General features: G+C 37.0%; 1 protein-coding gene across 2 annotated transcripts in view; it reads left to right on the forward strand.

Moving 5' to 3' along the window:
- Positions 1-1605: 1605 nt before the first annotated feature.
- LOC144975285 (UDP-xylose and UDP-N-acetylglucosamine transporter-like) overlaps positions 1606-25000 on the forward strand; it is a 23522-nt gene continuing 127 nt past the window's right edge. Inside the window, exons 1-11 of one of the 2 annotated variants that reach the window (XM_078919231.1) lie at positions 1606-1739; positions 5318-5487; positions 7557-7670; positions 8886-8988; positions 11223-11272; positions 12469-12550; positions 14342-14399; positions 15911-16020; positions 16749-16824; positions 23240-23315; positions 23777-25000. The exon at positions 23777-25000 is cut by the window's right edge and continues 127 nt beyond it. In XM_078919231.1, the coding sequence (XP_078775357.1) occupies positions 5411-5487; positions 7557-7670; positions 8886-8988; positions 11223-11272; positions 12469-12550; positions 14342-14399; positions 15911-16020; positions 16749-16824; positions 23240-23315; positions 23777-24038 (1008 nt within the window). In that variant the 5' untranslated portion in view covers positions 1606-1739; positions 5318-5410 and the 3' untranslated portion in view covers positions 24039-25000. The remainder of the gene's footprint in view (positions 1740-5317; positions 5488-7556; positions 7671-8885; positions 8989-11222; positions 11273-12468; positions 12551-14341; positions 14400-15910; positions 16021-16748; positions 16825-23239; positions 23316-23776) is intronic. The other variant, XM_078919232.1, reaches the window with a different exon arrangement.

The raw sequence follows: 25000 nt of genomic DNA on the forward strand, positions 1-25000 counted from the left end.
CTCCTTGGCCAAGCGCATTCTATCTATTAGTCGGGATGGTTATGATATTGAAAATTGAATTTATAGCCAGAAATATCAGACTTGTGTTGAGTTTGTATGTTTTATTGAGGAGAATGGATACCATATTTTAGGGTGCTAATGCCAACAATTTATATTTGTGACAAGTTTAACATTTAATTCGGCTTTTAAGCATTTGGTTCGTACCGACATAATGCCGTTTTGAGACGATGGGTCACAAATAAGAGAAGCCGATTGCTCTGTCACATTGCTCGTGCTGCAAAAGACGTGGTAGTACGAACTGGAGTGACTCTTGCGGCTTGTCATTCAAAATGGCGGTGGTGGTCATGTATAGTGTTAAACCGGACGATTGCTTGCGCAAACACACGATCATTAGTAATATATAAGAAGAAGAAAAAACTTTAATAAAATTTGGATTACTCTGTTGAAAACAAAATGGATGTCGTTGTAGCTGTTCTTGAATGGTGATGGAGATGAGGATTTGTGTGGATGGGAGAGGGGGGGGGAGAGAGAGAGAGAGAGAGAGAGAGAGGGGAGAGGGGGGGGGGGGGGAGAGGGAGACAGATAGAAAAACACACAGAAAGAGATAGAGAGTGAGAGACATATAGGCAGAGAGAGTGAGAGAGAATGAGACATATAGACAGACAGACACACACACACACACACACACACACACACAGAGAGAGAGAGAGAGAGAGAGAGAGAGAGAGAGAGAGAGAGAGAGAGAACGAAAAGATGAAAAGAAGGGGGTGCGTCAGTAGAAGAGGCGAACAACATCGAGAGAAAAGAGATGGACCAGGAGAAAGATGATGTGGGAAATGCAAAGTTTGAAGGAAGATTGAGAGGGAAGATGGAAATAAGTAAATGCAGAGATACTCGTTATCAATCCAAGGTAGACAAACCTATGTTTTTAAAATGCGAAACTTTTTTTTCATGGATTAACTCCCTTAAATAATAACGACTGGAGAGCTTTTACACGAAACACACCAGCAACAAACAATTTCAAGGATTAGCTTGCACGTGTAAGTGATCGGGATTTTTTTTCCAGCTTTTATTCTTCCTCATCAAACCTTCTTGTGCCTCGAAGAAACTCGCTTCTTTTGAAAACATTTCTCGGTAGCTCTCTCCATTAAATAAGAATAATAGTTCCGCAATGTTCACGACACATATATAGCGACATCTCATTTAAATAGCATATTGATATAGATAGTTCGAAGATGACGTCACTCAGATCTTTGTTATTGTTTTTTGCCATCCGCGTTTATGATTAATGCTCACTGAACTGTATTAACCCGACTAAAAATGTTCATGGATACACACAGTTTTGTGTGTTGGTCCGTTATACTTCCGGATGGCAATGTTATGAGCTTTTTAGCCAAGCGCATACTATCTATAAATTTATCAGGTTACACACAATATTATTGTGTGTTGTTATGATTGATCTGGTGGACGCGTTGACCCCAACTCAATACCGTTTTGGGGAGGTATTAAATACTTTTTTTTTAACGAACAATTCTTGTAATTCGATATTTGTACGTAACGAGTATACTAAGTAACTGCTTAAACTATCAGCGCATTTGATTGCGTGGTCAAAATTTATTGGACCGTTTCGTGTCTAGTTGGCGAAATCTGATCAACTTAGCAATGCCAACAATAAGTTTTGCTGTCCATACAACTGGATGTTAAACAAGCCTTTGGTATTTTGATATAAAAGAAATCAGGTTTGCCTGCTGATATAGAACTAATTGTTGCCGGTAATGCAAAGTAGCACCGTTTGCTCCGTGAAAGTGAAGGTCATTACAATTATACAAGTGTTTACTTGTCAGCTCAACTTATTGAATTAGATAGAGAGCTGCGCCGGTGTTACCAATACTTAGCTTCTATACCAGGACAAATCATTCGTTTGGACAGAAAAATAAATAAAAAACTTACCGCTTACCGTCAAAAGCAGTTTAGATTTGAAGATACATTTGTTTTCTATCAAAAAACATTCGGTACTAGACAATCCTTGATGAATATCAAAAGTTGTGTTTGAAATTATATCCTAAATATTTTCATGATTCATTCCTCGCTAAATCGTGTGTGTTTTTCGTCTGATTCAATGGTTTGTGCCCCCTAGTGCCTGCCGCCTGCCGCGCAAAACAAAGGTTTTTTAAAAAGTTTATTGAGAAAAAGATACGGAAAAAAGTGTCCCTAGATAGGTATGCAATTTGGTGCATAAGTGCAGTAAAAATTGGTGCGCAAAATTAGTTCGTAGAGGATGCGAGACTGTTGTGTGTGTGTAGTGTGTGTGTGTCTCTTTCTTTCTTCCTTTTTTTTTTGGGAGTGCCTACGTACACGGTAACGGGGCATCTAGCCTCAGGATCTATGTACACGTAAACCGGTTTACCGTTGCAACATTCTGTCAGTGATGGTCCTCGCTGTCGTGACCACGCGCGCTCGTGTGTGTGTGTGTGTGTGTGTGTGTGAGTTGTTTTTGTTTAATCAAAACAATTTTAACCATTAATGGCGAGATTCCATCTTACACTCCCCAAACTCCAGATCTTAGTCTTAATGTTATCATTAAAAGACAAGCTTTGCGATTTATAGTTTAATTGAAGCCCGAGTCGAAATATACTCTTACTACTGCTCTCTTGGTGGAAACGATTTATTCTGCATAAGCAATCTGGAGAAAAAAATCAGTGTCACTGTAAAAGGTTAAAATTTCACGAAGTACGCTCCGTGAACACCGCTGTAACAATCCTTTGATCTACGTCATCAGGCAACCCATTGTTTCTTTCATCTTTTCCCATTCCCCCTTACTATCCCCCCATCCCCCGCCCATCTCTCTCTCTCTCTCTCTCTCTCTCTCTCTCTCTCTCTCTCTCTCTCTCTCTCTCTCTCTCTCTCTCTCTCTCTCTCTCTTCTTTCTTATCATAGTGTTATCCCTTCCCATCTCAATGTAAAATGAAAACGTTCTGCTGTTTGCAAATACATGTATGATTGTTTTGTTTTTTCTCTCTCACTCGGCTAGGATTAAAAACCAAGACATCAGGTAATTGGTGTCTAATGCCAAAGTATAGATTCTCTCTTTGGCCAATTTAGTCACACACGTGGCAGCCCAGCTATTTATTATGTTCTGCCTATAACACACAATAAGTGGGATTTTGGGGGTGGGTACGAAATAAATCAAGGTCATAAGTAACCGTGCACAAGAGCTGTATAGGGAATTGGTTTCTGGGGGTCTTGCAAATACCAAATATTTTATGGAAAGCTCTTTCGAACTCCAAGACGTCTGGTTTGTTTTGCTATCTTGGAACAAACGAAACAGAGATGTCTTGAGGTGTGACCTAGTTGTCTGATTTTGTGACCTTGATGTAAGGTTTTGTGACCTAGATGTATCCTTTTGTGTGTGCAAGCCATGCGGGTAAGTACAGCGATAGCTTGCCAGTTGAGGAAAAAAAAAAAGAAGAAGCAGCGTATCCGCATTTGAAAAACAAAGCAAAAAAACCCTGAAAAAACAAAACAACTTAACCTTTTAAAGGCGAATATCAATCTTACTTGGACCAAAATAAAAAAAATTACCGTTTTCATCAAAAGACAAAAAACAAATTACAATTTAAAAACTTGAGCTTTTATATAGGACAATATCCACCCAACGTGCTCAAAGCGCTTTTTATCAATATTCTTACTGCTCTTATGGTGGAAACGTTTTTTTTTCTGCGTTAAAAAATAATATAAATGAACTATTATTTAAAAACAAAAAAATCAATGTCACTGGCAAAGGGTTAATTGCAGTACTCCTGCATCCTGTGAGACTCCTACAGCACTTGCTAATCATAAAAAAAGGAAATAGCAATCAACAATACTAAGTTAAAAAAAAAAGAAGAAAAAAAGGAGGAGGGGGGGGGGGGGAAGAGCAAACCCAGTAGCAATGCAACCTTTAGCGGCCAAATTCGATCTTTGACCTAACACCAAATCCTCTTTCATCAAAAGACAAGTAACGGCAAAACAATTATAGACAATTGAAGTCCAAGTTGCGATAGTCTGACTGCTCTCTTGGTGGAAACGCTGTATTCCCCGTTAACAATAATAAAGATAAAAGCAAACTATTATCTGAAAGCAAAAAATTTGCTTCGCTGTTAAGGGGTTAAGAACATCTGCCAGCATCGTTGACAAGCTCTACGTCACCAAGCCACACGTCTCCCTTTCGTCTTCATCATGCAACCCCCCCCCCCCCCCCCCCCTCTCCACTCTCACGGTGGTGGTGGCGGCGGATAAAAAAGGCCTTTTTTTCTTTTATTCAATCAACTTGACTGCTGGTGGACCCTAGGCCTCTCTACAAGTCCAAGAAATAATACTCACTTTTTCTCTGCTCCAACGAAAATATCTATCCCCTACCGGTCTAATTATTTGTAGCAGACGACAAATTTCTCAAAACGGTCACGTGACACTATAAAAACAACACAGGAAGTCCATGAAAGCTTATTTACGGCATTTCCTTTGAACCGTGTAAACAACAAAATTTCGTTTTCATTCGACTCAACGGGTCAGATTGGCCGGTATTTTTTTAACGAACTAAAGTTCTGAAAAATCAAAATGTGTTCTTAGAAAGCTGAAAGATGCTAGTTTTTGAAACAGAGGTAGGTTTTAAAAAAAAATCTTTATATTTTACGTGAATGCATGCTCAAGGCGTGTTGGACGTCCAGCGGAGGTTGGTAGGCCAAAGGCCCACCTCTCTAGTACTGTTAATATATTATATTAAATTCGATTGTTGTGTTTTTGGACTTTGTGACACAATTGATACATAGAATTTAAAGAAGAAAATATGGGGCTTAACTTAAACTATTTACCGAATCATAAATTTTACATCAGTGCTTTTTTAAATAATTTTTTACTTCGAAATTACTCAGCCTCTATCACTCTATCAGTGAAATTAACTTTAACTGTTGCTTGTGTATTTGATTTGTTGTGATTGTGATAATCAATACTTAGAGAGATACTTAGAGATGATTACCAGCACAGGTTCTCAATGATCCTCTTCGCTGGACTCAGGTGTCATCTTTGTTTCTTCCGGTTGCCGATTACCGTGAAGACAGAATGCTGAGAATGTGATGCTAGCCTTGTAATCATAGAAGATTTCTTGGTTTTTCCAATAGCTATCCAGTCTGTTCTTGAATGAGTTAAGTGAATCAGCACTGACAACTTTCTCTGGAAGACTGTTCCACACTTGAACCACTCTAACACCGAAAATTATATCTATTTTTAATTTGATATTTCAATTAAACATATCTCTATTTTCTCTCTCCTTGTCTTCCAGTTACAGTCAGTTGACGGATAAGCATAAAAGGAACATTGCTCAATTGAGTCATTGTCATTGATACGACCTGTTTGAACAAACAAACAAAACATCATGCATCCAGGCATACCGATTTCTCTGGTGTTTTTTGGTTGCTGTACCAATGTCATCTTTTTGGAGCAGCTTGTCAAGTATGGTTTGATTACTTACTTATTTACTTGCTTAATGAGCTTTTTGCAGACTGGTATGAAGGGCAGCAACAAATTCTAATTGACTGTGGTGCCCAAATTATCGTTTTTATTGGGATTTCTTATCAATACCATAACCATTTGTCGTTTTTCTCATATATTATGATTTACATTTGGGTGATGTCAAATCATTTGTAATTGGTAACTGAGTTTGTTAGGTGAGATAAAGCAGGACAAAAAGCCTTGAGCTGCACATATGTTCATTAGCTGGTAAAATACTGTGGCATTCGCTCGCTCACATGCTAAAAAGGCTGCGGCTATTCTGAATAGTCTCCCATGGCTATTCAGACTCAAATTCCAATGCGCATTGTGTAATCAACAGATTTTTCGGACTCAGTCTGAATAGTCTCCCATGGCAGTATAGTTTTTGTTTGTTGTTTTTTAAAAAAATATTTTGATTATTGATAATTACATAAAATTAATGTAAATCAAAATTACGATTTAAATAACTATCAACAGGTAATCTAAACCCACTTTATTTGATGAGAAAGACAAAATCATGGATCAATTGGAAGTCCAGATAGAAATTAAACAGAAAAACTCTTCAAAAGTAACAAAAGTCAGTCAAAGGAAATGTTGTATAAAGGAAAAGCTTATTTTTTAACAACAAAATACAATGAAATAATATAAAAATTACATATTCTGATAGTGTGAGACAGGCAGCAATCCTTCTACAATCCAAAGTAAGGGTATGAGTTGAGTCAGTGTGATATGGGTAAAACAAAATTTCTTCTGAACTCTTTTTCTATTTCTTTATCAGTTCCATCCTCTGCCTACTGCCCACATTGTGTTGTCCTTTCCTCTGTATATGCACATACATTGGAATTTGAGTCCGAATAGCCACAGGAAACTATTCAGACTCAAGACCGAATTGCCACTTCGTGCTAAAATATTACAGTTTCTTGTTGCATGTAGTGTGAGTGAGTGCAGTGGTGGTCGACCGGGTAGTGAATGCTTGTACAACTCACTGTCATCTCCATTTTTTGCCAAGTTGGGGCCTAAAAATTGCCCAAAAATTCCCAAAATTTGCCATGAAATTTACCAAAAAGACCAATATTTGCCGAGCAGAACTAAGCCTTCCAGTAAAAATTAACACGCTATATGAAAAAATAAATAAAAAGACATTTTATTACACTTAAAGGAGGGTGCATTTATTATTTTCCGCACTGTAACGCAATTTATGCACCCAAACTTTCAGACAATCACACTCACACACACGAAATACACACAGACACATTCTGTGGAATAGAACATTTACACTGGAGATTATTCAACTCAGCCACACATAGCGCCTACTCCCTCTCATTCACAGTATCAGTTTTATCAAACTTTCACACCTACAGACTATCTCAAACGTACAGTTTCTCTCAGACTCACCAAAGGCCTAGTTTTCCTTTACTACTCAAAAAAGAGGCATCACTGAACTTATTGTAGTAAAGGAAAACTAGTCCTTTGTTGTTGTCTTCTGTGAGTCTACGCCTTCTAGAAGAAATAACAAGATTATATAAAGAAAAGCTTCGTTCAGCATCAGCTGACGAGCAAGTTGAGAAGGCATAACGGGCGCCAAGGCAGCGAGAGCTGGAATATGATTTGCCACAGACTTCCAGAAAAGAGTCAGATCAATGATTCCAGTATCGGACTCTCACAGCACTGGGCCCCAGTTTCTCAATATATCTAATCAATTCATGCTGAGGAAGATGACAAAAAACCAGGAATTGCAGTGTATGCAGATACACTGCGAGGCATAAGAGGAATGTTCTTTGGACTGAAAATCCTAATATCCTTCAAAAATTCCAAGCCGGGTTGCCCGTCAAATCAGATTTCAAATTAGCTAGTCAAGATTTATACAATGTATTTCATTTTATGAACAATAAAACTTATTTGTAAAAGTTGTCATCTTATTATCTTCTAATGTACTCTTTCCCACTTTTGATAGTTGCTCTCTATGTTTAGAATGCCAGTAGTTTTTAATGCTTTTAATCGGGTGATATAAATATTTCCATTTATTCTAGAGTGTTTCCAAATAGTGGCAATATCATCACCTTCTCAGCATTTGTATTCAATTGCATTGAAGGCCTTGTGGTGACTACACGATTTCTCACAAAGCCATCCGCTATACCAATCAAGTGAGTTCTTTTAATTGCAAATTATGGTCTTCAAATGTTCCAATTTTATTTTTCTTCATTATTTTATCTTGGAAAACTCTCAATTTAAATCAATCAAATTTTAAAGCTCTGTCAATTCATCAGATTTTTGTCTTTTTTTTTTTTTCGTTTTGTATACATTTATAGCATTTGATAAGCCAAATGGGCATTGTTATTGAATATTCTTCAGTTTATTTGTATTTCTAATCTTTCCATATATAAATGATGTCATAACTTTGCTACAGGAATTCCTAATCTAGTATTGATACATGTCGTAGTTGCTGCCACCTATTTTTTCTATTTTTAAACACACTTTGTCTTCAATATTGTTACCAAAAAACAAATAAGGAAAAGTAGTTACAATATAATTTTTAAAATTATTTTAAGATGACCTTAATATAAATAAAAATGACAGATTCAGTGATAGTCTTTCAATACAAACTTTGCTGCTTCTCTTTTACATATCACTTCATCAATTCTTTGACCATGGTCCGTCCCATTACGAGCTTGCGTTATAGCTGTCAAACATGTCAACAATATTATATCCATTATGATTTGATCTGTAACTTTACTTCATACTTTTTTTAGCACAGAAAAATCTGTCATATTGTTAGATGTAAGACAATTGGATTCAGTAGTCTGATGTCACGCCGCCCGGCAATGGCGGCCATCTTGGTTCTAAACAAAGAAAATCATTACTTTTTATTCTTCATGCTGGCTAGAACTTTTCATATGCCTTGTGATTAGAATGTGTAAAAGTCAAAACGTGATCAAATTTATGGGGGTTTTTTCCGCTGGATACGTTTTTATCCTCGCCAGGGAAATATTTCATATGGGCATCCGCCATTGTTCCGATAGTTTAGAGCCAGTGTTACTAAGTTACCATGCGTCATAAGGAAGGAAGTGACATTACGACTGTTGAAGAGTATTAGTATCTCTTATAAGATATGATTGGTACATTAAGTTATAAAGAAGTGTCTAAGGTGTAAGTTTCATTGAGCAAGGTTTGAGAAGGCTGTAAACAAGAGAGATAATTTGACAATACAAGTTTCTTTTCTTTTATTGTTGTTTTTAAGGGGAGTACTGTATGTTTTATCTGCTTTTGGTATAATTATTTCTCCCTCTGAAGAGTTAGTAGATACATATTATCATGCAAAGATTGTTATTTTCTCCCCCTTGTTTTTGTTTTTTTTTCAGATATTACCTCCTGATGGTATCCCTATTCTTTGTTGTCCAAACTCTAAACAACTACACACTAGGATTCAACATCTCCATGCCTCTTCACATGATTTTTAGAGCTGTAAGCAGTTTGTAAGCTGTTTGATGAAGAATTATCTTTTTTTTTTTCAGATGTAAAAACTAATGAGATCCAGATGATTAAACAATTTTAAGTGATATAAAGTAAAAAAGTAAGATGAATTATTTAAGCTTGAAATGTAAACCATGGCCTCATTTTTGTATTTTGTTAGGGTAAATCAAATGTGAGAAAAATTTCCATTTTATGGTCTAGTGGAATACACTCGCCTTCTGACTGGAAGATCCAGGGTTCGAGTCCCACTCTGAATAAAGCATGTTTGAGTCCTTGGAAAAAGGTTCTTTAATATAGTTTCTCACCACATTCATGTGTAAAATGAGTACCTGGCTTGTAACGGCAATTTCTCTGTTTGAAAACTCTTGTAATGTCGCGTTACAGGTGTTGTGTCTTGTCATGTTGTTGTCATTAATCATAGCTTGCTGTTGTTGGTGTAGTGCATGTTCTGCCCAGAGCAGACGATGGAGAACATCCTTAGAGAATGCCAGGACAGGCCCAGCTGCAGTGATCATGATCTAAGAATCTGCTCCCCAGGTACTGTGGAGTGGGTTGGGTGTTGGAGCGACAAGCTATGATGACGATTACTTTGCTTAAAACTCCTTTTGAAGAACTTTAAAGCACAGTAAGCGGATGATGTACATCACAAAAGCTTATTATTATCATCACCTATTATTTATGACTACTACGTCATGTTCTGTCTCCTTTAGTTATAGAACAAAACAAAGTTGTGTCTTTTATAAGAGTCATTTTTACTCCCTTTATTTTACTATACATATTAATTATGAAATAAGGTCTTCTGCTTTTTTGTAAGAGTTTTCTTATAATTCTTAAACTCAAAACACCCAATTTGCGTTATTCTAACCATTTTTAACTTTCGCTCAATTTTCCAGGGTTCAAGCATAATACTGTATTGTAGCTAAGGTCCCAAATTCACCTAACTCTGATCGATGTTTATTCTGATATCAGTTTTAATCTTAAGGCATTTATTTTTACTGGACTGTCTTTCACTATAAATGTATTGATCATACCATGCATCCTGCATACCCATTTTTGTATCTTTGGTTTAAATTACACCGAGCTATGCATTCGTTCTAAGTGGGTGGGGTTCCCTACCTCCACAGCGGGCAGGGAGGTACTTACCGTGTCTTCTATCCCCTTATATCTGTTTTCCAACATGCTTTCTGTCTTTGTCTTGCTGTGGGATTGCTCGGTTTTGTCCCGACCCTGGCCGGAGTCCTTGACTGGGAGGGAAACAGTCAAATGCATGGTTATTGTTTTGGGAGATGATATTTTTTTCATTGTAAATCATCTCTCTGTTATGTATATATTATATTTGTTATAATTTATAATGTAAGCAATTGAGTGTATTCCTCTTAGTGGGGGCCGTGCTTGTGTCCAGATGAAACTTATTGGTAATCTCAAACTAAGTACATTGATGGTATGCTCTTGGAATCTACATCTGATCCCTATTTGTTCCCAGTTCCCCTTTGTCTTACTTTTTCTTGGATACTTTAACTGTAATTCTAGAACTTTTTACTATCCCCTTTTCTTCCTTTTTACTGGCGCTGATATAACCTAAATGTGTTGCAAGCGCCGTAAAACCCTTAAAAACATAAAAACAAAACAAGCATTCGTTCTGACAAAAAAAAGATATCCTAAGGAGCTTGTGATTGAGTTAGACCCCCAATGAATTATCCTTTTGTTTATCGAGTTATTTGTTTGATCACTGAGGCTCTTGTCTGAAGATACTGTGCGCTATAGAAGAGTCCATTATTATTATTATTATTATTATATTATTATTATTATTATTATATTATTATTATATTATTATTATTATTTATTAATTATTATTATTATTATTATTATTATTATTATTATTATTATTATTATTATTATTATTATTATTAATTATTATTATTATTATTATTATTATTATTATTATTATATTATTATTATTATTATTATTATTATTATTATTATTATTATTATTTATTATTATTATTATTAATTATTATAATTATTATTATTATTATTATTAATTATTATTATTATTTTATTATTTATTATTATTTTATATTAATTATTATTATTATTATTATTGTCATTATTATTATTATTATTATTATTATTATTATTATTAGAATTATTATTATTATTATTATTATTATTATTATTATTGTCATTATTATTATTATTATTATTATTATTATTACTCTCCACAGGGCTCCTTGATTGCTAACTTGATCCTTGGTGTTATCATCATGAAGAAAAAGTATGATAAACTGTCTTGTAGCATTTTTTTTTCTATATCTGCACTTCCAAATTATTGTTTTTGTTTTAAACTTACTAGACGTCTATTTTCTTTCTCTCTCTCTCTCTCTCTCTCTTTTTTTTTTTTTTTTTCTATTTTTCAACCAGTAAGATGGATGTGTTGTTTATGTACATTTTACAAGTAAAATAAATGACACGATCAGAAACTGATAATGGAGATAGATAGTATTTTGTGTGATAAATTGAGATTTAATATTTTAAAGGCGTATTAACTAAATTGTATCAAAGCTTATGTAATAACACTGTAATCATAGTCAGGATTTTGGTTAAAAGTATTTGTTTTCTTAGCTTTATTTTTTAATATTACCTTCCATTTTGTAGAAATCTTTGGCCAATACTTGAGTCACATCAGTCAAAAACTCATGTTTGTTTTAACAAAAAGAGAACAGGGATATTGAAAGGGTTCAGTTTTTAAATACTTGAGCTTTTATATAGAGCAATATCCACTAAATGTGCTCAAATCGCTTTACAAAGGGTCCCTGACCAACAGCAACTCGTAACATGTAGAACGAGACAATACAAATTTTTTTCCGACATAGACAACACTGTTAACGACCAGGTACTCATTTTACACCTGAGTACGGTGAGAGAATGTGAGTAAAGAGCCTTTTCCAAAGACTCAACTATGCACCAAGTGTGGTTCGAACCCAGTGTCTTCCGATCCAAAAGCGAGTGTCATACCACAAGACCTCATAGCCGCACATCAGTAATCCTATCTGCGCATCATATGGCATGAAAAAAAATTCAATAATGTAAAGCGTTATCATCATCATCATTGCCTTTGTCACCCTGGGTCAGGGTATAGGCCACAGACAAACAGTTTCCATCCTTCTCTATCCTGAGCTATCTTTTTAATCTCATTCCAGGTCTTACCACTTCTCCGTATATCAGTTTCTTTAATTCTTCTCCATGTTCCTCATGGCCTTCCCCTTGATCTTCTACCCTGATGGTTCCAGTCCAATACTTTCTTTGTTATAGTGGAGTCATTCTTTCTAAGCGTGTGTCCAATCCACCTCCATTGTCTTCTTCCTATTTCCTCTCCCACTGGTTTCTGCTGTGTTCTTTTCCAAAAGCGTTATACAATTCAATAATTCAAATATCAAATAGTTTATTCTATTATGGTTTTACCTTTCTCAGATACAAGATCACAAAGTATTTGTCTGTCGTCCTTATCACTGCAGGCATCGCCACATGTACTCTAGCATCTGCCAGTCAACAGGTAAAGGTGTTGGGACAACTTAATGTTCTCTTTTTTTGTTGTTTTGTTTTTTTTCTTAATATTCAATCTCAAATGTTACCGGTTCATTTTGTAGGTTTGTAAGTCCTTTAGGGCCCATGGGGTTGAAGTTTATCCCAGTTTCTATAGTGTGAAATGGACAATAACAATTGCTTGCTACCCTTTGGATAGGATCTAGTCTTTCGCAAAGTACTTTCCATCAGATCTAACAGACCCAGCTACCCGATTACTGCTTGGGGGTTAGTAATAATTCATAAATTGTGCATTGTATATGATACATTGATTTATTTATTGTGTTTGGTTGTTTTAAAATAGGAAGCCATTTATTTGAAGCTCTTTGAGACTTTTATCTACAGGCTAAAAGGCTTTATAAATGCAGTAGGGGGATCTTACTGGTCATAGAATATTTGTGATCTGTTTTGGGATAGCTATTGGAGGGCCCAATAGCTCAGTTTTTAAGAGCAATCACTTCACACCCAAAGGGAGAGAAATTTCCGACTTCCCTATCCACCCAGCAGTAATCGGCTAGCTGGCTCTATTAGATCTGGCTGAAAGTACTTTGCATAAACTAGCTTGCTATCAAACTGATAGCAAGCAATTCCTATTGTCCATTTCATGCTGTGGAAACTGGGATAAACTCCAGCTAAATGGGCATATTAGATCTGAAGGACTTGGGATAGCTATAAATCACGTGACACACATGCATGGACATACTTGACTATGTTGGGAAAAAAATTTTTTTTTTTTTTTTTTTTTTTTTTTTTTTTTTTTTTTGGCAATTGTTTCAGAAACAGAAAAATTGTCTTATCCAATTATGAAAAACAAAAGTAAGCCTTAAAAATTCTAACCAGACCACAAACAAAACAAATGAAATGTACTATGTATGTGAATAAGAAGAACCCTTGCTCTCTAAGTGAGCAAATTTGAGGTTAATGATTTTGTTCAAAGATTTAAAAAAACTGAAAGTGCCTGGGGCTGTACTCAATTCTGAGTTCCCTCTCATAGCTGTCCATTGTCTTAAGCACTTTCTTTTAAAAAATTTTGGAGCTTTTATATAGTGCAATATACACTAAACGTGCTCAAAGTGCTTTACAAAGGGTCCGTGACCAACAGCAACACTTAACATCAAGAATGAGACGTGATGCCTGTTAGGCGATAATACAATTTTTCCGACAACGCTGTTAACACCTGAGTTATGAGAGAATGTGAGTAAAGAGTCTTTTCCAAAGACTCAACTATGCGCTGAGCGAGGCTCGAACCCATGTCCTTCAGGTCCGAAAGTGAGTCTCATACCACAAGACCACATAGAAGCACAAATTATGATATCATGTGGGACGGTGAAGAATTCTGTTATTCAGAGGATAGTATTAGTAGCAAAATCAGCAGCACAGTCAGCAACATGACAGTAGCCAGTAGAACTGCCATCACAAACAACTGTAGGAGCATCACTGTAGAGCTGAGATTTCTCTCGAAATGAATTCTGTCATTTTGCTAAAGATTACAGATTCATAACTATTTAATATCTTTGTTGGTCATTGATATATGTTTAGATTGTCTAGATTAACTAAGGATTCAGACTCATATATATGTTTAGATTGTCTAGATTAACTAAGGATTCAGACTCATATATCATATATCAAGTCTCATGTTCAGCCAAAAAATGCTTTGAAAAGATTTCCTCACAATTTTAAAACTATTTCTTATACAATATTGCTTTGCTCTTTTTACTAATTTTAACACAAGATATTCATCATTCTCTTTGCCTCGATACAGGACGATAAATCCAAGAAATCCGCCAGTGGTGCTTACGACTACATGATTTGGTTAATTGGTAAGGGTCAAAAGTCAAAAAGTCTGTCGTAGAAAAATATAATGAGGTAGTTAGTTGCTCTATGTCCCTACCAGCAGCAAGTATTATTTCTTATTTTCAATCAGTTTTTATTATCAATGTATCTAGCATCGTGTTATGAATGTATTTGTTTTGGCCTTACATGAAAACAAATACTTGGCTACAAAAAAAAAAAGACTTTTGTCAAATGACAAGAAGTGATTCTGCCATGCAATGACAAAGTCATGTATGATGGTAAATCTCAACTTTTTAAAAATGAGCCTTTATATAGCACAATATCCACTAAACATGCTGAAAGCGCTTTACAAGGGGTCCCTGGCCAACAGCAACACTTACTATGTAGGACGGGACATGACGCCTGTGAGGCGATATTACAATCTTTTCGGACAGAGACAACGCTGTTAACAGCAAGGTACTTATTTTACCCCTGAGTACGGTGAGAGAACTTGAGTAAAAGAGCCTTTTCCAAGGACTCAACCATGCGCCGATCGAGGCTCGAACCCAGGACCTTCCGATCCAAAAGCCAGTGTCATACCACTAGACCACATATCTGACCTCGTGTTATGAATGTATTTGTTTTGATCTTACATGAAGACATATACTGGGCAACAAAAAAATTAAAAGACTTTCGTCAAAGGACATGAAGCGATTCTGCCATGCAGTGACAAAGTCATATATTATGGTAAATCTCAATTTTTTATGAAATTGAGCCTTTATATAGCACAATATCCATTAAACACGCTCAAAGCATTACAAGGGCTACAAAAAAATAAAAAGACTTTTGTCAAATGACATGCGATGACAAAGTCATGTATGATGGTAAATCCATACCTGCCAACCCTTTAGCTTTTAGCGGAATCATTCCTATTTTCACTCTGGAATCATTCCTATTTTCACCTGGAATCATTCCTATTTTCACTCTGGAATTTTTCCTATTTTCACTCTGGAATCATTCCTATTTTCACTCTTCCTTTCCACTAATCCGCCAGTGTCTAAAACTCTGATATTCCAAAATTATGATAATGGTAAGAAGAAAAAAATTAAGGAAAGGGGGAGGGGGGGGGGGTAAAAATGTGATTTTTTTTTTTTTTAATGATTGCCGAAAGGGAGCTAAGTAGGAAAATGAATAGCACTCCTCCCTTTCACCATTCCATTACCGTACACAATAATTGATATGCAATTTGCCAGCTGTGTCAGAACACTGTCTTTGTGTGTTTAGTGGCAAAGCTGGTGGGCATTTTGATCCATTGGTGACAAATTCCGATTTTTTGTCTCAAATTCCTATTTTCTGACTTTCTGATTCCACTTTTGGAATGTAAACGGTTGGCAGCTCTGTAAATCTCAATTTTGCAGGAGAGCCGGAAAAAAAGTGGGTTTTTTTTTTTTTTGGGGGGGGGGGGGGGAGTTGGGTTTTTTTGGATGGAGTTTGGGTTTGTTTTTTGTTTTTTAACTGACATTATAATAAATAATGTTTTTGTCATCTCCACTGACAGGTCTAGCGTTACTGGTTCTCTCCCTTTTCCTGGCGGCCTTCATGGGAATATTTCAAGAACAGACTTACATAAAGTATGGGAAACATCCATCCGAGGCTATGTTCTATAACGTGAGTTTGATGAAATTATGATGAAATGTGTAAAAAAAAATCGGATAAAATATAATTTGTTTTGATATACATGTTATATATCCAACACATAAATAATAACGTGAAGTTGAATGTAAGCTTCAATTTAATTACAAAAACAGATCAAATGAACGTTTCGGGTTTCCCCTTTATCAACAAAACAGAATGAAACCCGAAACGTTCATTTGATCTGTTTTTGTAATTAAATTGAAGCTTACATTCAACTTCACGTTATTATTTATTTCTTCGAGCTTCGAGCAGCAACATTTACACTATATCCAACACAGGAATAGTTGTTTTATATATTTGTTGGGTTTTTTTTTCTCTTCACTTCCTTTGCTTTTCTTGGATAACATGTATAATTTAAAACATAAAATAATATAGAGTCCTTTTATTGTGTTTAAATTCACATCCCACACTCACAACATGATCTGTTAAATGGGCAAGGTATACATAGTTGTGCTTAATCATAAATCATATTGGATAATCCTAATAACATATTATTTAACCATTTAATTAGCAATGATGAGAATTGAACCTAGGATCCATATGGTAATTGGAGTGGTGGATGGCGGAATGCATAAATCATTTCTCTCACACAGTCAGGTAGAGGGTCCCAGGTTCGACGCCCATGACAAAAAATATATCCATTCTCTATTGTCTTCTGGCATTTTTTCTCAAATCGTTCCATTTCTTGTCTTACATTTCAGCATTTTTTGCCCCTGCCAGGATTTCTGTTCTTGATGTCCAGTATATCCTCGTCTGTCCACGAATTCAACAAATCAGGTAAGGATTCACGTTATTGTCGTTAAATAGAAGTCCTTTACAGACATAAGTGTAGCTGCTAAACGTGGAGATTCATGAGAGCCACTGTCTCAACTGGGTATTTTGATGGGTTGAGCCAGATGTTGATTAGTAAATGTTTCAGTGAATGACATAATCAGTCGGATGGTGAAGAGGTTTTAACTGAGATTTTGCCAAGTTTAGTGAGAAGGTCAATTTTTATCATAAATGAGTTCCTGTCATAAATGAATAAATCAACCCTTTTTATACATCTTCGGGAAATATCTAAGCTTAATTTCACTTCTAAATATTTTTTACAGTTAGTCAAATTGAAAAGGTATGAAATTTGAGAAAAGTTGCTGGATACTTTTCCCCCATACATCTGACCATAACTTCATGAAAAAAAATCACTCGATTTACTTCAAATAAAGATTAAAATGCTCCTGGTAGCATATTATTTCAGAAAATGCTTAAAAATGCAAATCAACAATTTTCAACTTCCGCCTGATTATGTCATGCACTGACACAAATTTAATGTTAAAACAGGTCAGAAAAATGAACATTCAGTTTCTACACATATTGATAACCTATTCTATTATATCCCTTTGGTTTTTTGGCGAAAACCTAATTTTATTATAGTTGGGTGGAGTTCCTGACCTCCCATTGTGGGCAGGGAGGTACTTACTGTGTCTTCTGTCCCCATACATGTTTTCCAACTTGCTTTCTGTCTTTGTCTTGGAATGAGATTACTTGGTTTTGTCCTGGCCATGGCCGGATACCCTGGCTGACAGGGAAACAGTCAAATGTAAAGTTAGTTTTGGGAGATGATATTATTTGCCTTGTAAATCATCTCTCTGTTATGTAATGTATTATGTTTTGTTTACATATTATTTATGATTTTTAAACGTTGAGTGTATTCCTCTTAGTGGGGACCTGTGCTTGTGTCAGGATGAAACTTTTAGGTGATCTCAAACTAAGTACTTTGATAGTGTGCTCTTGGTATTAACATATGTTCCCAATTTGAACCAATTCCCCTTTGTCCTACCTGTTCTTAGGTGCTTTAATTGTAACTCTAGAACTTTTTACTATACCATTTTCTTCCTTTTTACTGGCGCTGATATGATCTTAATGTGTTGCAAGCACAGTAAAACCCTTAAAAGCAAACAAACCAACAAAAAACAATTTTATTATAACATAAGAGCAAAAAGATTAGAAGGCATCCCTATTGTCCTTTGTAAAAAAAAGAATGTAGGAGTTCAATGATTTTTTTTAAATTCAGAAAAGTGAGTGGAGCAGGCAGTTATGTTGATAATAACAAGAAATGAAGTGAGTAGGAAAGTGCGAGAAGACAACAGAGAATAAAAACTTTGCAGCGGCGATCAGGCTCGAACCCGCAACGGGATCGTGGATAGCTCATGCGGTAGAGTCACAATCTTTCCAGCCAGGGGGAGTTGTCGTACCAGTAAGGTCGTGGGTTCAAACCCCCATCGCCGCCGCAAGTTTTTATTCTCTGTTGTCTTCTGGCACTTTCCTACTCACTTCATTTCTTGTTATTTCCAATGATTTTTTTTTTGTTTCCTTAACGCATCCTGGTTGGGTTGGTTATGCCTGTCACTCCTAGTGGAGCATAGGCCGTCGACAACAGTCCTCCATCGTCCTCTGTCCTGGGCCATCTTCTCCAACTCTCCCCAGGTGTGTCCCATCCTCTTCATGTCCGCCTCCAGGTCTCGCCGCCAGGTGTTTCTAGGCCGCCCTCTCTTCCGTTTTCCCTGGGGGTTCCATCTCAGCGCCTGCCTAGCGGTGTTATTGGTTGGCTTCCTCAGGGTGTGCCCAATCCATCTCCATCGGCGGCGTCTGATTTTGTCTTCTGCTGGCATATGAGATGTTCTCTGCCACAGGTCTGCGTTGTTGACACTGTCTGGCCAGTGAATCTTGAGGATCCTTCTGAGGCAGCTATTGATGAAGGTCTGTACTTTTCCGGTGGTGGTCTTCGTGGTCCTCCAGGTCTCCGCGCCATACAAAAGGACTGACTTGACATTTGAATTGAAGAGTCTTATTTTGGTTCGGGTTGACACCACCTTGGAGCTCCAGATGTTTTTAAGCTGCAAGTATGCTACCCTCGCCTTGCCAATTCTTGCCTTTACATCTGCATCTGTGCCACCCTGTTTATCTAATCTGCTGCCTAAATACGTGAAGTGGTCAACCTCATCCAGTTCGCTCTCGTGCAGTTTGATTGGCTCTTTACTATTTGTGTTTATTTTGAGGACCTTTGTTTTACCCTCATGGGCCCTGAGTCCGATTTGTGATGACTTTGCTGTTATCTCTGTTGTCTTGTCCTGCATTTGTTGGTGATTGTGGGACAGCAAGGCCAAGTCATCTGCAAAGTCCAAATCGTCGAGCTGGTCGAACAATGTCCACTGAATCCCATTTCTCCTACCTGCCACTGCTGACCTCATTGTCCAGTCAATCGCCAAAAGGAAGAGAAAGGGTGACAGAAGACATCCCTGTCTGACTCCAGTGTTCATATTGAAGCTATCTGTCAGTTGTCCCCCATGGATTACTCGACAGGTCACTCCCTTGTAGGAACTTTGGATCAGGCTGACTATTTTTGTTGGAACCCCATAGTGGCGGAGTATTTTCCATAAGGTTTCTCGGTCAACGCTGTCAAACGCTTTTTCATAATCAACGAAGTTGATGTACAACGGGGAATTCCACTCCAAGGATTGCTCAATTATGATGCGTAGGGTTGCAAATTGGTCGACACATGATCTATTCCTGCGGAAGCCAGCCTGTTGGTCGCGAAGGAGGGGGTCAACAGCACTTTTAATTCTCTCCAAGATTATTCTATTAAAGACTTTTCCTGGCACTGACAGAAGCGTTATTCCTCGGTAGTTGTTGCAATTGCTGAGGTCTCCTTTCTTAGGCAGTTTGACGAGGTACCCTTCCTTCCACTCTGTTGGTACTTCTTCCTCCTCCCAGATCTTCTTGAAGAGAGGATAAAGCATTTCTGTGGTCGTTTTTAAGTCCGTCTTTAAAGCTTCTGCGGGAATGTTGTCTGGCCCAGCTGCCTTGCCATTCTTCAATAGTTTGATAGCGTTCCTGATCTCCTCTTTAGTCGGGTGTCTACAGTTGATGTCAAGGTCTGTATCAGCTGGGTTGATGTTTGGGGCGTTCGACGGAGCAGGTCTGTTCAGAAGCTCTTCAAAGTGAAGAGCCCATCTATTTAGTTGCTGTTCCTTTCCCAGGATGGTGTTTCCTTCTTTGTCTTTGACTGGTCGCTCGGGCCTATTGTTTTTCCCCGACAGTTTCTTTGATATGTCATACAGCTGTTTCATGTTGTTGCTGGCTGCTGCTTTCTCTGCTTCTTCCGCCAGGCTGTCAATGTATTTGCGCTTATCTGTTCTTGCACTCCTCTTAACTTCTCTGTTGGCTTCGGTGAAGTCTTTCTGTGCCTTTGCCTTTGTGGCTCTTGTCCGGCAATTGTTTATGACTGCCTTCTTTTGCTTCCTTGTCTGGATCTTTTGCAGTGTTTTGGCTGAAATCCATTCCTTATGGTGGTGTCTCATCGGCCCAAGCACTTCCTGACAGGTTGTCTTGTGTCCTTCTTTCACTTTCTGCCAATCATCTTCCACACTGCTCTCTTCCAATAAACTGATCTTTTAATACTTTATACATATTGGTGAGAGTCAGGCTGAATTTTCCTCGGGTATCTGGATCTTTCAACAAATTGACATTGTACTTCTCTCTTTTCGTTGCTTCCATCCAATTTCTCTTCAGTTTTAATTTCAGCCTTGCTACAACCAGGTGATGGTCCGATGCAACGTCTGCTCCTCTTTTTACCCGTACATCCATCAGGGACCTTCTGAATTTCTTAGCTATGCAGATGTGGTCAATCTGGTTTTCGGTAACAAGGTCGGGTGATACCCATGTATTCTTCTGTGGGGGAAAGTGCTACCTCCAATGATCAGGTTATTCATAGCACAGAAGTCTGCAAATTTCTCCCCATTCTCGTTCATTACTCCCAGTCCATGTTTTCCCATCACTTCCTCGAACCCTGTATTATCTGTCCCTATCTTTGCGTTTATGTCACCCATGAGAATGTTCACATCTTTCTCTGGATACTTGGCCAGGACATTCTGCAATCTGTTGTAAAACCTGTCTTTTACCTCTTTGTCATGTTCATTTGTTGGTGCATAACACTGTATTATATTCATTGTGATCTTCTTCACTTTTGTTCTGAAGGAAGCTCCGATAATTCGCGGTCCGTGTGCTTCCCATCCTAACAGGGCCTGCTGTGCAGATTTTGACGGCATGAGTGCCACACCTTCTGTGTGTGGAGCGTTCTCTTCTTCGTGCCCGGAATACAGTAAGAGCTCTCCTGTGATCAGTTTCTTCTGCCCTGACTGGGTCCAACGGGTCTCACTGATTCTAAGCAGTGTGAGGTTGTAGTTTTTCATTTCTGCTGCTACTTGGTTGGTTTTTCCCGTCTCATACATGGTCCTCACATTCCATGTTCCGACGTTGATGGTTCTGGTCGAAAGAAGGAAAGTCGGCCTTGTAGCTTCCTCTCGGCTTTCACTGCAAAGCGTCATGTGTCGCAAAGACCCTTCCTCTCCCAGAACAGTAGTAATTGGGTTTTCTTTCGTCGACGTTTCTGTAGCGGCTTATGTTTTCCAGGGTGGAGTTGCTGGCCCTACGCCTATCCCTTTTCCTTTCTCATCCGGGCTTGGGACCGGCAATGGCAGAGTTAACGCATCCTGACTGCACTGATAATTCTTAATGTCAAAGGATTAAATTCGAGAACTAATCATCGTAAAATAGAATACATTTTGAAAAGAAATATATATAATATATATATATATATATATATATATATATATATATATATATATATATATATATATATATTATATATAATATATATATATATATAACAGTAGAATTACTTTAAACCGAAATTTTGGGGACCTTCTAAACCATTTCGGTTTAAAGACATTTTGGTTTAAAGCAAGTTCCCGTTTTGCAATGTTTTTCAAAGGTAGTAACTATAATTTAAGGAATTTGCTCATTTAATCGTATCATGGGTTTCCCGTTAAATTGAGTTGTTGAATAAATGCCGTCTTCGTAACCATTAATTTTTTTTTTTTTTTGTGTGTGTGTTTTAAAAATATTTTTGGGGGTTTTCATTTTCAATTCAAAATTGTTGAAAGAGCTGAGTTCGGGATGCCGTGTATTTTACATATCTCCGTCTTGATCAACTATTTTTTACATCGACTTCACATAGTATTTTGATTTTAAACTCAAACGTGTAAGCACAGTGTTTAGTTTAGACATCTTTTAGTAAAATGCAAAGCTAAAATAAGATCGAAAGTTCTTGTGCGATAATTGATAATGAATGATGCGCAGCTACTCAGAGGTGAAGTGAAATGGAAATGAAAAGGCGTGTCAATGCTAAGCTGTCCACTACACATCTCTCTTTTGTTGAAAAGCCATTAGGTTCAAAGGCCTAATTACATAGAACCCCCCCCCCCCCCCCTCCCTCTCACACACACATTTAAACAAAGTGGAAATGAAATGGCATGTCAATGGTAAGTTGTCTACCACCCCCCTCCTTATCGTCGTGTTGAAAATCCAGTCAGTTCCAAAGCATCAACACACGAGCGAGAACATCTCGCTTGCGTGATTCTACACCCCAACTCCCCCTCTTTCCTCATTTATCGCCTGCCAGTTACCCGCTGTCTTCCTTTTCCAGTCTGTGCGATTGTGGTGTTGGCCAAGCCCAAGTGCAGTGATTGAAGTGTTTGCCTACCCCTCACCCCTACCCATCACCCTCATCTTATACTTACGCTCTGTTTAATATCGCCGGGCATTATTACGTGTGGCCTCCTTCCCGAATTTTTTAAGAAAAATATAGAGAGAAAAAGGGAAGGTTCTCTCAAGTTGTTTCGGTTTAAAGAAAGTCCTGCTTAGAAGTATTTCGGTTCATTGTAAGAATTAGTACAAAGAAAATGAAGAAACTAGTACAATTTATTAAATTCTTTGCGGTTTAAGGTATTTCGGTTTAGCTTCTTTCGGTTTAAGTAATTTTACTGTTTATATATATTATATATATAAATAATATTATATATATTATATATATATATATATATATATATATATATATATATATATATATTTATATATATATATATATATATATATATATATATATATAATATAGATGAGGTTACCGGAGGGGTATGATAATAAGATTCTTAAACTTATTCGTTTGAAATTTCGAATTCATTCCCGGGGATATTGTGTCCATAATACTGTATCCTTTATAAATGTCTTGATCCACTCTCTACGTTATTAGTTTTTAATTAATTCATTCTTTGATTTGATCACTTGCCTATTTTTCATCCATGTTCATGTATAGATCCGTACGTCATCCCTGGTATTGGTGGCTCTGTTCCCTGGGCTTGGCTATGTCTGCTGTTTAACACTATCACTCAGTATCCTTTTGATAATGATGTTGATGATCGGGATAATGATGGTGGTGGAGGTGATGATGATGGTAATGAAGGCAATATTGATGAAAATTGTGATGATGATAATGGCAGTTTTGAGGATTTTTGTGATGATGATAATGATGGTGGTATTCAACACTATCACGCAGTATCCTTTTGATAATGGTGAAGGTGATGATGATGATGATAGCAATATTGATGAAAATTGTGATGATGATGATATTGATTGTAGTTGTGATGATGGTGATGGCAGTTTTGAGGATAGTTGTGATTATGATGATGATGGTGGTGTTCAACACTATCACGCAGTATCCTTTTGATAATGATGATGGTGATGATGATGATGTTCAACACTTTCACTCACTATCCTTTTGGTAATGATGATGATGATGATGATGATGATGATGATAATGGTCTTGATGAACAACTCCTTAACAGTAACCAAGATATATCTGTCTACGAAGCGTTTTTGTACTCACCACTGAGTGCACGTCCTTGACCGTGACCTTAGTTGTGACCTTGAGGAAATTTATTAGCCTGGTATTTTCCATTCTGTACTTCAAGAATCCCTTCACCCCCTTGCATTGTTGTGGGGCGGTCTGTGTTTTCTTCGGCACGTTGATGTTTGTGGAGGTGTTTGCTAAGTTCAAGGTTTATAAACAGTTTGAGGATTGGGTCAATGGTGTTGAAAAGAAAAAGAAGACATAGAGTACGTAGTCACTCCGAGCCATGAGGTCCGTGGAGCTGGAGTTTATCCAGGTTGCTATAGCATGAAACGGACAATAGCAATTGCTTGCTACCCTTTGGAAAGGATGCTAGTCTATCGCAAAGTACTTCTGCCTGATCTAACAGACCCAGCTACCCAATCACTACTGGGTGGACAGCGGGGGGGGGGACCAGAAAAAAAAATCTCAGCTGCTCCTGGAATTGATCTCGGTCCCTTTGCTTGTGAATCGAGTGCTCTACCAACTGAGCTATTGGAACCCCCGAGAAGACATAAAAGAATAGCAGCATAAAGAAAAAGTCCTTAACATCCTCTAAAGCCTTTAGGCCTGAGATTTTATCCAGGTTTTTATAGTGTTAAACAAATAGTAATAGTAATTGTTTGCTACTCTTTGGATAGAATGTTAGTCTATTACATTTACATACTGCTAAAAATATGTAACAGACTACCCAGCTACCCAATTAATCCTGGGTGGATAGTAGGGGAAGAGAGGGGAGGGGTAAGTTTTTTTAAAAACTCGACTTCACACGAGATGGAGGCTGATGATCCTCTTATGATTATATGTGAATCCGGTGCTGCACCAATTGCTTTAAGAGGACACCCAAAATTTTTTTAAAAATAAAAAAACTAAAATGAAGTTTATGTTTTGTTGAAATGAGATACTTTGTTTTGTTTTTGTTTTTTTTACAACGAAGGTGTGATGTTAACTTAAAGTCACTGTTACCATTATTATGTCATGGATCACATTTTAAAAGTTTTGTATAACTAAGTCAGGATGACACGGCATGCCTCTATAATATTTTTTTCTCCTTCTTCTTTTTCTTTTGGTTTATTTATATTCATACTTTAAAAATAAAACAATAAAAAATGAGGGCTTACTACAACAACAAAAATATATTTTTCAGCTAAAATTTATTGTACTTGTTTTATAATATTTGACAAAGGA

The sequence above is a fragment of the Berghia stephanieae genome, chromosome 6 (assembly GCF_034508935.2).
Source record: "Berghia stephanieae isolate SIO BIC M18660-M18661 chromosome 6, UCSD_Bste_1.3, whole genome shotgun sequence".
Taxonomy (NCBI): Eukaryota; Metazoa; Mollusca; class Gastropoda; order Nudibranchia; family Aeolidiidae; genus Berghia; species Berghia stephanieae.